The sequence below is a fragment of the Dermacentor silvarum genome, chromosome 1 (assembly GCF_013339745.2).
Source record: "Dermacentor silvarum isolate Dsil-2018 chromosome 1, BIME_Dsil_1.4, whole genome shotgun sequence".
Classification (NCBI taxonomy): domain Eukaryota; kingdom Metazoa; phylum Arthropoda; class Arachnida; order Ixodida; family Ixodidae; genus Dermacentor; species Dermacentor silvarum.
The window spans coordinates 323,498,005-323,511,925 of NC_051154.1; the positions used below are offsets into that span (position 1 = coordinate 323,498,005).

The following is a 13,921-nucleotide window of genomic DNA, read 5'->3' on the forward strand; positions in this document are numbered from 1 at the left end:
GGGTCTGTCAAGGCAGTAGTGCTGTTTGAAAAGTTTATCAGTGATAAATTTTCGTTTATCTTCATTATCTTGCAATTTGTTCTTTCGTGTTCATAGTGCACCTCATTAGCCATTGCCATAGTTTTATTACATATATATTTTACGCATTTTACAGCGATTGTTTAGGCCCTTTTACAGCCACGACTCATCTACCTTTCGCAATTCATTGCTCCATTGTCAACTCATGAACACACTGGCCTGGCGCTCTTTGGCCATACCTGGCCCTTGCGCCATTAAACACCATACATCATCATCATCATCATCACAACGTTGGAGGAACGCACAAAAAGCGCGGAAGGAGCTTTTATATAGAGAAAAATAAATATTTCCGCATTTTACATGGAGTCTTGCATTTCCTTTGGGAAATTGCACGTGGCACACGTTCGATGGGACTTGAGAAGATCGTTCGCAATCATTTTTGCCAAATAATAAACCGATTCCGCACGAAGACCGTGCGCGGTCAGGCAAAAAAACAGGGGGGGGGGGGGGGGGGCGCAACAGACGTGCTAGCTAGTGTTCAAAATGCGCGCCCAAAACCGAAAACTGAAGTGATTGATGCCGGCCGCTTGGCGCGCTGCCATAAATTCGGCCACTGGGCTCTATGGGAGTGCCCGCTCTTGTTGAATTCTTTTCTCTATGGGCCACCGGTCTGGCATTCCGAGTTATTTTCTGGGCACTTGTGCCTGTGCGTGTGCTTGGTGGAACATTGCCATCGGGGGCAGTGTGATTGACTGCACTTTTGGACAGTGCTGCAGAGACAGTTGAGCTTGCTCTTCGCAGAAAATATTGTGTCAGTCCAGTTCCTGGACACAATCTTTAGGCGATGTGACTTCCGGTGAACGTACGGAAGCACTGCTGTCCTCCCGTGAGTAGTTTACTGGCGCGCCGGTGCGCTAACCACTCGCTTCTTTTGAATATCTTTGACAAGCTTAACACTGTTGGCACAGATAAGTGGCTTCCGGTACCCTGCGTCTTTTAATCTTGGTACCTGCTCTTCGACATTGGTTACCATATTATGAACGCATGATTATGTTAGCGCGACGATTAAGCATGACCGGACAATGAAATTCTTCACAATCTTTGCGTGCATGTGCTGACCAATAACTCAACAATGTCTTGGTTCTGAGGTGATACTTCTAGCACGTTTGGCTTCTTGAGAGGTGCAGTTCCAGAATCAAATACTGGAATAAAATGCCGATTTGGGCCAGCTGCTACATGTTGCTTAAAAAAAGAAAATCCGAGGACACCTAAGCACTTCTTATGATTTGTGAATGCGAATGCATTAATGTCCAGTTGAACGCCGCTGAGTGGTCCTCCAAGTTATGAAATCCTCGCGGGCAAGCGAGTGCGTTGAAACGCTTAGCGAACACCTCCATCCTATGTAGCACAAGAACGGTGCATTTCGATCCGGGACGTCACGCTACATTGCCCAACTGCCATAGAATCTAATGGGGAAGCTCCATAGTAAGCCGCGGTGATTTTGACGTCCCCACGTTCGTCACGCCGGGCTTGGCAATGTAAATATCGGTCCAGTAGCATGATGTCGTAAAGCAGAGTGCACAGGCCTGCTATATAGGAGGCGCTGGTTTAACACATTGGGTAAGACACTGGGCTTCTGAGCGTGGGGTGCAGCAGAAGAGCGAAAAACAATAGAGAGAGAAAGAAGAGTTGGAAAAAGGAATGGAGGGTTTCGATAAATTGAACGGAGCGGTCTGTTTACAAATCGCACGCCATAGGCGGTAGTAAAGTGTATTTCAGTAACAAGATGCAAGCACCCTCACCCGACGTATGGCTGTCGTTGTGCAGCATTGTGGAAGTGCTGTGAAAGGCTTTAGTTCTGCAGCAGCATTAATTTCAAAAGAACCAACAGCCGCCTGTTTGTGAGGTCTTGAATTTAGGTGCGTGACCGATTTTGGATGTAATGTTTTGGGCAAAGCGATCACTTGCCCACCACCAAGCTCACTGAGTGAGTACCTGCAGTGGCAGGTATCCTAAAGCCTAGGAGGAGGAAAAGCAACTGCCCCCTTCACTGCCCACCGCGCCTTCCCCCCTTCCTGTCTGTTTACTTGTGTTCAACATACGTTTAATGGGATAATGGCCTATTCATATAAAAATGGTAAATACCTAAAAATTGGCACAGCACCAGTTTTAAGCGATATTTATTGAGCCATGTTTGTCAAGAAACTTTGGGAACACCTGGCGGTTCTAAGGTTGCACGATTTTTAGTTTTGTTGACAATTTTTTTTATTTTCCAAGATTATGAGATTTGGGCCCCCAAACATTTGGGGTGCGAAAAACTTTTGCCCGCCAGATTTACGGATAGTTCTAGGTGTCAGCTTTAGGATAGAGATTTGAGAGACCACACGGAGACCTCGAGAGAAAGAACAGGGACACCATGCACATTTACAACGGGCCTATTTTACGCTCTGTTGTGTTTGGCTTTACATAGTTTGAGATTATCTATGTAACAGCAGAAACAGAGAGGCAAATCGGGATGATTCAGACGGCTGGCATTGCCTAAGAATTGAACTGTGCCTTAAGGCACTGGTCATTTCGCCTGTTTTCCTGTATCAGAATCGCCCTTTTCTCGCTTGATAACACATTCCCCCTCAACTTTCTGTATTACCATCGTGATTAACGCTGCCAGCAGTCGCATTCACTCTAAAAGGAGATTCGTGCTGCCTAGTCTTTTATGCGGAATTTAGCGGCTGTTCTTTTTTGAGTTTTCCTACTAAGCGAAGTAGCACGTTTACCATACTCTGCTTATGCCAAATTTGAGACAGTGCTCCATCGGGAACTAGTAGAACTATCGAAAATCAAGTTAGATGACGCGGTTTCTCTAGCAAAAGGAGTCCCAGCATACTCTTTGTTCGTCGAGTGTAAGGCGCCACCAGCGAACAATTCCTGCCAACTGCGTCCTCTGTATTATTACCTGCTCTCACCTTGCTTACTTCAAGAACTGTAAAAATATAGTTCTTGGCTCGAAAGCGCGAAAATTAAGGACGTTCACTACGGCATATTTCCAGACGGAAAGTGCAAATATTTGTCTGCTGCTTCAGTTTGTTTTTCTTTGGCGCATTTCTTACTGAAAATGCAAAGAAAACCCTAATTTTTTGGTATTAGGCGCCTGTGAATAATACTATAAAACCAAGTAATAGATGTCAACAGCTGTTAATTCGTTCATTGTGTATCCGAATATTGTGCTTCATTGCTATAATAACTGCGCACTACCGCGGTCTCTGCGCATTATCTGCGCGGCAAGTTGACTTGTAAGAAAACATCCACCCGTTAAGGTCAGGACATAAGGTCGAAGGACAATTAAACGACTGTTTATTTAATCACCCTCCAATCTCCAAGAAGATGACGCCGCTTATAAATCCTGCTCCGTGGGTCGTTTCCAGAGATCCATGATGTCCGACCCTTTCGTCTTCTCTTCGATCTTGGCAGCCATTTTTTGCAGGAGCTCCCGGTTGAAGTAATGTTTCCAGTCTCCCACCTTGGCTTTACGCACAAAGTTGAACACCTTCACGTCCTGCTGCTTCCCGTCGGTGGAGTCTGTCGACTCGAACTCCATAATCTTCTTCATGAACTCAGGGCTGCTCTTCTCCATGACCTGCTTGAAGATGTTCTCGTCTCTGTCCAGCAGTTTGCCGTACTCTTCGCCAAGGAAGTACGCCAGCTTTCGGATGCTTCCGGGCGTGTCCTGCTTGAACTGCTCGTAGGTGCTGAAGAATACGTTCGGCTCGTTCCTCATCTCGTAGCCGGCCAGAATGTGGTCGAAGTAGTCTCCGAATCCGAAATTTCCCTCGAGAAAGCAGTCGAGGAAGTCCTCGAAACTTCCGTTCTCGAAACGGAACTTCGCGATTCCTTTGACGTGATGATAAAACGACACAGAGCAATCCCATGGGTTCCGAGCCATGTAGACGTACTTCGCGTTCTTGTAGCACGAGTTTCGACTCAGGATCGGGAGGTTGGTGCGCATCATTCTCGGGGACGGCATTTTGTCCAAGAGTTCCGGCGTTCCGTTCATCTCCATGAAAGCAGCCTTCTCAATGTGGTCGTAATAATCCGTGGCTGACTCGCCCTTGTTCAGGATCAGGAGCATGACCTGCTGAACCCAGTGTGACCCCGATTTTGGGTAGGCCACAAGGATCACATCACCGTCGCGCGGCTTGAAGTTGAGAGCGTTGCGCAAGCATTCCGGCTCACAGTACGGTCCTCGGGGCACGCCATCAATGATGTTGTAGTAAGGCACCTGCCTCTGCTTCTTCTGAACTTCCTTCCTACTCATGGCGGTATACGGTATTTCTTGTACTCGAGTCTGCAAGAAAAACAAGTAAGTTTAAATTTCCAGAAGGCTATGTAATGCTCAGCCTACGCAGTTGTTTTAAGGAGGGTGAACGAGCACAAAATATATTCATCATCTGCCTCGTTATACATACGCAATTGATACAAAGTGTAAAGTCAAAGGCATCAATGAAATGAGGTCACTGCCTGTCACTTGTATAAACTGTGTTAAGCGGCAAGAAAATTCAAAACACGAATGCGAGGAAGAGTCAAGTTTTGAAAAATAGGGAGCTCTTAGGTGCTTTGCACAAACATTATGCAGGGTGTTTCACTTAAGGTCGGTAAAAACATGCAATGCCACGCCGCTGGAAAGAACCAATGTAATGTTTGCAGTCGCTCGTAGATACTATGATCAGGTTTTGCATTCCGCCTAATTAGATAATTAGTTTCCAAACTGTTTCCCAACGTGCAGCAGAGTGGCTGAAAGGCAACAGGGTGCACGAGCTGAAGAAGACGGACTCTTGAATAACAGTAATACTGAACCATTAGGCACCTGTCTCCTCGACATGACAAAGTGTGCGCAACTTGTTTCACCAGCTGCGAACATTTTGCGCGCGCATAATAATAAAACAACCTTATGCGAATCGCTTGTGCAGCGGAAATTGGCAATCAGGTAGAATTTGTAGAAGCAAAGGTTATGTGGGAAATGACATTGAACATCGCGGGTGCACTTTTCCCGCACAGCATATCAATTTTGGTTCTTCAACTTCATTGAAAAGCAGCCTATTTGTTCGTTTGCTAAGACTATACCCATTCAGAGAAGCTAACTTCTATTGCAATATTAGCAATGAATGCAGATATTTTATGGGAACGGTTATACAAAGTTTGCTAAGAAAATACGAGTCGATTGTATTGACATGCTAACCAGAATAGTAAAAAAGTAACCTTCGTGTATCACTAAGGAAGGTGAGCGTTTTTGATACAGTAGAATGCCACGCTTCCGCACCGGCGCAAAACATTCACATGGCTGATTCCCACTTGTATGTTGAACCAACCGACCTGCCCATATGTTCACCAGGCCAGCTATGGACCGTATAAACAAAGGTTTGCGCTTTCTCTTGTTACGTACATTCGGTACATTATTCGGTAATGGTAGCTGAACCCGTTTTCTAACCACCTCTGCCGCATGACTACGAGAGGAATTTTTCTTTTTTCTATTTAGACTACATAGATGGCTGCAACAACTTCCTTTAAGCCAAACTCTAGCTTGTTTCCCATCCCTATGTTAATTTCGTCCTTGAACTATAAATTTAAATTTAACTAGACAAAGATTCTTCTAAAACATCCCGTACCACTGAATGTTTCAGAATGCCTGCCTCTTCCAATGTTTTAACACTGCTCAAAAAGAACACCATCTACGTGTAATGTTTGATAACAGCATGAAATACGTTTAGCTGGTGTCAACGAGCATTCGACAAAACAACCTCAAATTCTTGCTGATCTCGCACGAGACATGAAGCTCTATGATTCCTTCACATGACATGTAGTAGAGAGAGAGATAGAAATGAGATGGTAAAGGCAGGAAGGTTAGCGGGAAGAGAGGCTTCTATTCTACAACGGGAGAGAGATAAGGGTCAAAGAAAACAAAACCTGAGATAAAGCTGACGCACGAGGAAAAGGAGGAATGGTGAGGGAAACGGAAGTACGGGTTTCGCGAGCAGGTTCCCTGAGAATGGAAGCTTCAATAGCGTTTTGACTGACTGCTGGTTTGACGACCCTATTGGCCGGCATTTCAGAATTGACTACGAAAGTGGCCGGTTGTCGGACTGCTTAATGTGGTCACGACGGGCTATATGTTTGGGCTTTAGCGAGGACAACAAGAAATAAGGTGTTAAATAGTTTCCTCGCAGACGCAGTCGTCACAAGAAGCACTGTCGGTCATTCAAATGAGGAAGGCAAATTATTTTGTAGAGTGTTACATAATGTTTGGTGCTCCATAACGGGGTCAAAAGTCATTGAGCAACAAACCAGAAAGACCTCAAATCTACGCCACCGGTCGAGCAAGGAGGCGACCCTTCACGTCACAGGTTCGAGAGCCTTAATTAGCGCACACCCGCAAGGACGCTCGCGAAGAGCGCCGAGGGTGCCGGAGGTTACAGCTACTGTGTGGTCATGAATTTGTCGCTAAATTTAGTAGAATTGGGAAATACGGAAAAATACGGCGATGGTTACGCTTATTATCATAAGACGATGAATAGAACCCTTTGAAACACAAACGAAGGATTGCGGTGGTCTGGCAGTTCTGTCACTGTGATAATGATGGCGATAATGACGATGTTTACTCAAGGAACGTCAAACAGGAGGAGACAGCACACTTCCAAAGACGTTATGACGCTTACGCCGGCATAAAAAATCCAGAAGAAGAAAGCAAGACCGATACATTGTTACGTCTGCGCAAGTCTTTTGCGCAGAGAGACGATCGAGACTGTGTCCAGGCGTGAGGCAACCGTTTACACTGGAGCTTTCGAGATACCGCAGTGTTGGTTGTTTGGGCGACTTTGTGTTCCATGGAGGTTTGTTTCCCGTTTGCCAGGTTAGGAAGCGAGGTACCTGTGACGCTTGCTTGCCGGGTGGCAGCAACAATGTTTGCTAATACGGCGTCGTACGCTTTGCCTCGAAGATTCGCCCCCTTATTCTGGGACGCACCTACACTCGACCCTCCAAAGAAAGCAAATGGCAGCACCGCCTCTGTACCGAAGTGGTTACTTCGCCCTAATGAAACGCTATGAGGATTTATGAGCAAACATTTGGTAATCAGACGCTCTCTAGATGTGCTCAAGTGCACTTTGAGTGAAGGTTTTTTTCTTTTTAAAAGTAACTCGTTGTTACAGGAATCACCGAAGAGCTCTATTAAAGCGCACTGTTTCAATAGAGGCTGAGCGCTGTGGTTCACAGGGTGGAATTCAGGCCAGTTTGTAAGGTCAGTTCCCCAATCGCGCTTTACGGCGCACCAAAAGGAGTGAAAATAAGACTGACAATACACATACGCGTATTTATGATGTAATGAGATCGCGTGATGAGACGGTGTAATACTTTCACGGCATTCTACCATGTCTTTTGCGGGCAGACCCGTAACGTCAGAGCCTAAATTCTTGGGTCGTGCTAATGAAAAACCACGTTTGTTTTCGGGAGAGAGAAGTGATCAGCAAAAGGCCGGGACGTTAACCAGTCTGGGCTCGGTAGGCAACCTTGATCTTGGAAAGGGGAAAAATGGAGTGAAAGATGAGCAGAGGCAGAAAAGCTCATAGTATGCACGGACACACCACGCAATGGCGCGTTCATCGTTCAGTTTGTCACAAGCGGACATACAGGCTCACAATCTCAAAAACGCAGCATCACGTTCGCGGCTTTACACATCGCAGATGCAACCGGTCAGGGTCCCAGCATCTTTTCTTCTGTAGTGAACATGCGTTAACTATTTGTTCAGGCCTCCTGCATGTGTTGTAATGAAAAAATGGAATAAATTCAATTAAACAAACATACATCATCTAATTTTCTTAAATGTATCTGAAGGATAAAAGCCTCTGAGCTTTATAAGATGGGCAGCCACGCAGGAGGTGTGTTAATATTTATTCTGTGCCACACGAGAAATGATTGGCACTGTCCGCCATTCCATTTAGGAATGAATAGGCCTGCGTGAAAGAAACGGCCACTGTAAGCTTCTTTTTTTTCGTATCGAGCTAAACCGGGTAAAATTTGTAAATAGAACTGCTCTGCAGAGAGGTATGACTAAAGAGTTGGAATGATGCGAGCGCTGGCATGAACGCGTAAATAGGTCTACTTATTGTTTCAATTTTTCAAGGACTGCGGCTTGCGTTCGCACTTCAAAAAAAAAATGTCGTCCAACATACCGAGGCTGCTTTGAAGGGAGAGTTCTCGGTTTCGAAATGGTCACGTAACTGAGGTGCGCCACTCACTTTCATTTGAGTTATGCCCACGTCAGCTATCTTTACGTCTTCCTTCTCTTGTTAATTACACGTACTAAAGTACTCTAAAGGTAAGCTTAATATTTTCTCACGGCATGGCAGCGCTGATTACACGACGTTTATACGCTGAGCTTAAAGGTGAGCAAAGCAGTGGCGTCTTATCTTTTGCGTACACAAATTAGCGCCTATCTGGGCTGTATTAACACGGCCGTAAGAGCACTCTCACTTGCGTAGTAGTTCCGTGACAATTACTTCTACACTTGATAGTACGTCCTGCAACTCGAAGCCTGGATGCCTCTAGTTTGGCCAGTACTTGATTCGTCATGAGTCTATGTAGAGGCGATAACTGGCCTGTATTGGCATCGACGCTCTCGAAGGTCTTTTTTCACGGCTTGCCCGTAGCTATCCTTAAGGCGGCGGAAAAAAAAGTTTCTTTAAATTATATTGCAATTAGATGCGTCAGCGGACCTTATTTGGTTAAAATTCCGTGGTGTCCGAGACAAGTGGAAACCATTACCGCTCCATATAAAATCTCGGTGGTTGCCTTCGCAGCATGGATATGAAGTGGTTGTGTGTTTTGTGTCTTAGGGCTTTATTCGTTATTCGGTGGGCCAAAAAAGTATAATCGATATGGCAGATAAACCACCAACGTTTGTGGTGCATAAACTATATTCTGATTTTCGCTCATGTTCCGCACAATGATGGCACTACTCAAATGGACGTCAAGTGTTTAGGTACCAGAAATCGAACACGGAAGCCCTGGTACTTCGCAAACGCGCAGACCAGCGGTGCCATGCGCGATTGCCACGAACATCCGCGCAACTTTCAACATCGACACATCAACGCAACGTGCGTGAGGCGGACACGCGAGCAGCTGCCGCTTGTAAGCTGGTCAATTACCTTTGCTTCTGAACCGTTCCTTTCTGCGCCACATTACTCAGCATATACTCCATGATACATGTTCGAATTTCACGTCATTTTCTCAGGAATAATACGGGAGGCGTGCGGAGAGAGATAGAAGTCATATGGGAAAGGCGGGGAGGTTAACCAGACTGAGCCCACTATGCTACCCTGCACTGGGGAAGAGGGAAAAGGGGATTGAAAGATAAGGAAGTGGAATTTCCGGGCTTCTCATGGAACGGGGCTGCAACAATACGATGGTCGAGGTCCTAGACTTACCAAGCCCACGTATACGAAGAGCTTTGGAAATCTGTTGGGCCACGATTCACGAAGCCATTCGACAGAAGAGGCCATAAAAAATGGGGGGGGGGATGCCTATTATAGTAGCAGATTAGGTGGGAGCCTACACACAATCCAATAGCAAACATATCACACTAACTAAAAGCTATTTTAGTCTGACTCCTCGTGGCTGAACCCATCATCGCAAGAACCATTTGAAATGTCAGGAAGAATGCTGCGTTGATGTCGATCACAAACCAGCGATATACGTATATAGAGGGCTCGGATAGCTCGGATTTCATCGTTAGGCTCGGTAAGTACACGGATGGCAAGTAGAGCACCATTTGGTTTGCTGACCTTTAAGTTGACGAGGCAGAAAATACGTTTATGAGTTGTAAATGAAATTAAACCCCGAATCCGGGCCTCTTGGGTAGGATCAGGATTATTGGCTCAGCACATTTATGATGTGCTGCACCAAAAGCGGCCACCAGCGGCTGCGAATTTTGATATAAACGCTTACTACGTATCGTATTATATTTTTCATTTACATCACGTGGAGATGAACTTGCGCTTTCTTAGCAAGCTTGCGCACACGCCAAAGCGGTGCACTTCGCCGAATCGAGTCGTGAACGAAACGGAGGGAACAGATTATCTTTCTGCTCCGTGGTCAGTTTCATGCGTCTACGCCTAGGCAACACTTGCCCTCTGAGCAGCTCCGCTGTTGGCAGCGCCTCGTAGCAACCGCACGAGCACGTTGACCTCTGGTCGGGAGGCACGCGGTCATGTGCGCGAGCTAACGCAGGTGCCAAGCAAAGCGGGTTTCCTTTTACAACAAATTACGTTACTCATTGAAATCTTGATTAACTCACGAGCACGCCATATAGAGATGGCTCGTTAGGAAAGGAGCCCATAAACGCATGACGGCCGTAAAGCGTGCAATTAGTAAAATATCGCACGCGTCTTGTGGAGGTTGTGGGTACGGCTCCCGCTCAAGGCATGCATAGTCTCTTATTTACTTTAATTTCCCCTTTCCTTTATTATATTATGAGGCTTAGCGTACAGCTTTACCCCATTCATAATTATTGTACATTTCAATAAAAAATCGGATTACACGTTCACAAGCCCATCACTGAAGGTCAGGAGGAGACCAGTATATTTAGTGAGCGTGGCGCATGTTGCAGGTGCTACACTACACCGGTGTACCCTCGGGCGTGCCCGAACTTATGCACTGGCGATAGAAGAGACCGGCGCCCGTGGGGCGCAGTAAATGTAGAGATTTAGACGAAAAAAAAAAACACTCCGGGTTCATTTTGAAGCAGTCAGAGGCACACCGTCATTCCATGGACTTCACTGCTGCTTCACAGAAAACAAGCGTAATGTGCAGTGATCCGTACAGCATGGCGTAATAGCTCTGTGAGCTGCGTTATGCATGTCGCATGGCCGAATAAACAACTGCAGGGGTCCGAGGCTAACGAATCTCCATGACTGGCACATCTGTTTCTAAAGCGATAGCTTTAAGGGCCCCGTTACGCAGAAAGCACGGCGTCGCCTTCGTTGACCACGCGCAGGCATTGACCGAGCTCGCCTTCGCGCATAGCGTTCGCTGCAAGCGTTTCCCGGCAAAGATCAAGGTTGCATAAACTTCAGTTGCCGGGAAGCGTGAGAAGCAGTCAGGGGCTCTTTATTTCTGCCGCGTTCTACTTTTAAAGGCGAAACTTAAGCGTCTCACATGTTTTATAACCACTTGGCTGCTGGCACAGGTTACTGGCCTACCTGGTTTAAGCGCTCGTGGCTGTTGTTGAAGACAGCAGCTATGCTCACTTTCCACTTCGGTCATTGTCAGAGTTTAACCTCCCAAAGCAAAACACCGAATACGAGAGACGCCGTTGTGGTAAACTCCGGAATGATTTCGACCAGCTGAGGTTCCATAGCGCGCATCCAAAGCAGCGTACGCGTGTATTTCTACATTCCGCCCCCATCGGAATGTGACCGCCATGGGCGGGAATCGAACGAGTGAGCTCGTGCTCGGCCGCAGAGTGCCATAACCACTCAGTCACAGTGGCAGGGAGCCCTTGCACTTGACAACATGATGGTTTGCGTTAACATATCAAGCCTAATGAATCCACTTCGGTCATTGTCAGAGGAGAGGACGGGGGCAACAACGATCTTTAGTCAGTCCACCTTCTTCCTTATTCAAATGTCAAATGATGCGTACACGTCAAGAACACACCTTGTGCGCTCCTCGGATGCTCCAAACTTGATTCGTTGTCACTTTTATTCCCGTGACTTTTCCCTGGCGCACTTCTGAGTTTGACGAATCTTTTTTTTATTATTTTAGAGGACGAAAGAGCAACTAACTGCTTCCGCGAGCGTTCTCGAAACAGTTATTCATTTCTCTCTTCCCCAATCCGCACAAACTATCCATAGTCTAGCCGGGGATACACTCCCCTGAATGTACGCTATGCGAGGACGACAAAGCCGATTTAGCACACGTCTTGCACGAATGCCCCGAGCTCAAACCTAGAGCCGAATGGCAGCTATCCAACCGAGAGCAGTGGGAGGCTGCGGTGACCAGCTCGGAACCTGCAGTTGAACTGCGGGCCGTTGCCTGGCCTTTAGAAGTCGCCGTAAGACATGGTCTGACGGCCACCTCGCGAAGCCATCAAGAAGCCCACATGTAATCTCAGAAATCCTTTTCTGTTGACGAATTAAAGTATTTACCACCACCACCACTCTGAGCGTAACCTCGAGTTTTATCACAATAGTGGACCTTATCGCGTACCGTAAGAGTCACTTATTGACATCTTCGAAGAATGAAATGTGTAACAGGAAGCGATCCGACATCACAGGTAGGAGGAGACAACTGAAGACACAAATTAATGAAACACCGAGAACTCAAACGGCACAAGAACACGGGGGCGCTTACCGAGATGCTGTGCCTTCAGTATCCCTGTGTGCTGGTGTGAGCTGTCTCTGGCCGGGCGGCTGAGTGACAAACGGACCGACGATGGCATTCATAAATAGACGCCATGCCCTTCGGTGACGTCATGCGCGACCCCTTCTCGCCCGTTATCGCGCCGACGAGCTCATTGTGTTTCTCCCTCAGCACGCGCTGTGTCATTGGGTGGAGCCCCTACTCAGCGAGCTTCTCCCGCGTCCGTACGTTGCCCCGTCAAAACTACCGCGATTCACGCATGTGATCACATAACCGCATTTACACGTATACGATCGTCCGAGGCCGGCTTATACGATCGTGACGCCGCAAAGGGGGGTGCTATTCTTCGCGTGGGCACGAAAAACACAAAGCTATAAACTTAACAAAAAAACACTACGGGTCGCTACAATGCCGGCGCGACACGCACGGTGAGGAATTTTTTCTTTTAGGGCGGGTCAAATAACATTTTACAGCCGGCTATCTTCCGCGACTCTCAGTCCAGACGGCCCACGGCGGCGATAACAAGGGGCGCCCGAATCCGTCTTCCGCCGCCGTTTAGCCCCGTGCGTCCGCGTACCAGCGCGAGGGGATCAAGCGGGGTGCAGCGTAAATTGCGACAACGCGTGCAAGTGGACGGGAGCACGCCCCGGCGTCCCTTGCGAGCGAAGTGTTGCACGTGTATTCGAGGTTTAGTAAATCTCAGTCCGAGTACAGAAAGAATTTGCCGCCGTCGGCCGCCAATGCCAGTCCGATGGCCTTAAAGCGATCACCGCCCTTTCACGGGACGCTCGCAATCCGCCAATGCTAGGAACGGCGATGATGACTGCCGCGAGACGCCGGGCTAACGGACGAAATGGAGGGAGAGGTGAAGGAAAATGATATGGAGATTACACGTGAATGCGCAGTGAGTGGATGTGTAAGCACACTAACGTGCGTGATATCCAAAGTTCGGATCCGTGCGCGTTAGGTCGTTTATACGGATTGCTCAACCAAAATAAGATTTATTTGTACACAATACGTACTCAATAAACAAAAATGAACACGATTACAAACATGTTCATGCACTATCAGTACACAAACGCTATATAGTATATACTACATCAAAACACATAAACATGCGTAATTAGGAAAATATACGCGCAATGGCGTAGAACTTTGTTTGCACTCTGTTCACAGGACGTGCATGAACACCCAAAACTATGAACGTGTGTACAGGGTAGACCCGCGTAAGATTGAGAGACGCTTTTCAAGGCCAGTGTCGAGCAGGAAAATGAACTGCGGCGCTCTATACGTTTTGCCGGGATCCCCAGAATCTGTCTCTTGCGACAGACCAGGGTTTCACGTGAAACAGCAATATAGTGCAGCGTTTTCGTCGTCATTCGCAAGTCAGGGGAACGCGCAGGTGGTGTCTGTCGCTTCGGCAAGGTTACAGCAGTTAGGAAACTTGAATAGACGACGGCACTGAAAGCTCGCTGCAGTTAAAGGAGTGATTAAA

General features: G+C 47.1%; 1 protein-coding gene across 1 annotated transcript; it reads right to left on the reverse strand.

Annotated features, from left to right (window-relative positions):
* Positions 1-3,352: 3,352 nt before the first annotated feature.
* LOC119437329 (amine sulfotransferase) lies at positions 3,353-12,587 on the reverse strand. The gene is made up of 2 exons (XM_037704378.2): positions 12,418-12,587; positions 3,353-4,360 (listed from the first exon to the last, which is right to left on the reverse strand). The coding sequence occupies exon 2, from the start codon at positions 4,328-4,330 to the stop codon at positions 3,410-3,412; it is 921 nt and encodes a 306-aa protein (XP_037560306.1). The 5' UTR covers positions 4,331-4,360; positions 12,418-12,587; the 3' UTR covers positions 3,353-3,409.
* Between the last annotated feature and the right edge of the window lie 1,334 nt (positions 12,588-13,921).

Coding starts and splice junctions, on each gene's coding strand:
- LOC119437329 (XM_037704378.2), bottom strand. CDS start 4,330: ATGAGTAGGAAGGAAGTTCAGAAGAAGCAGAGGCAGGTGCCTTACTAC.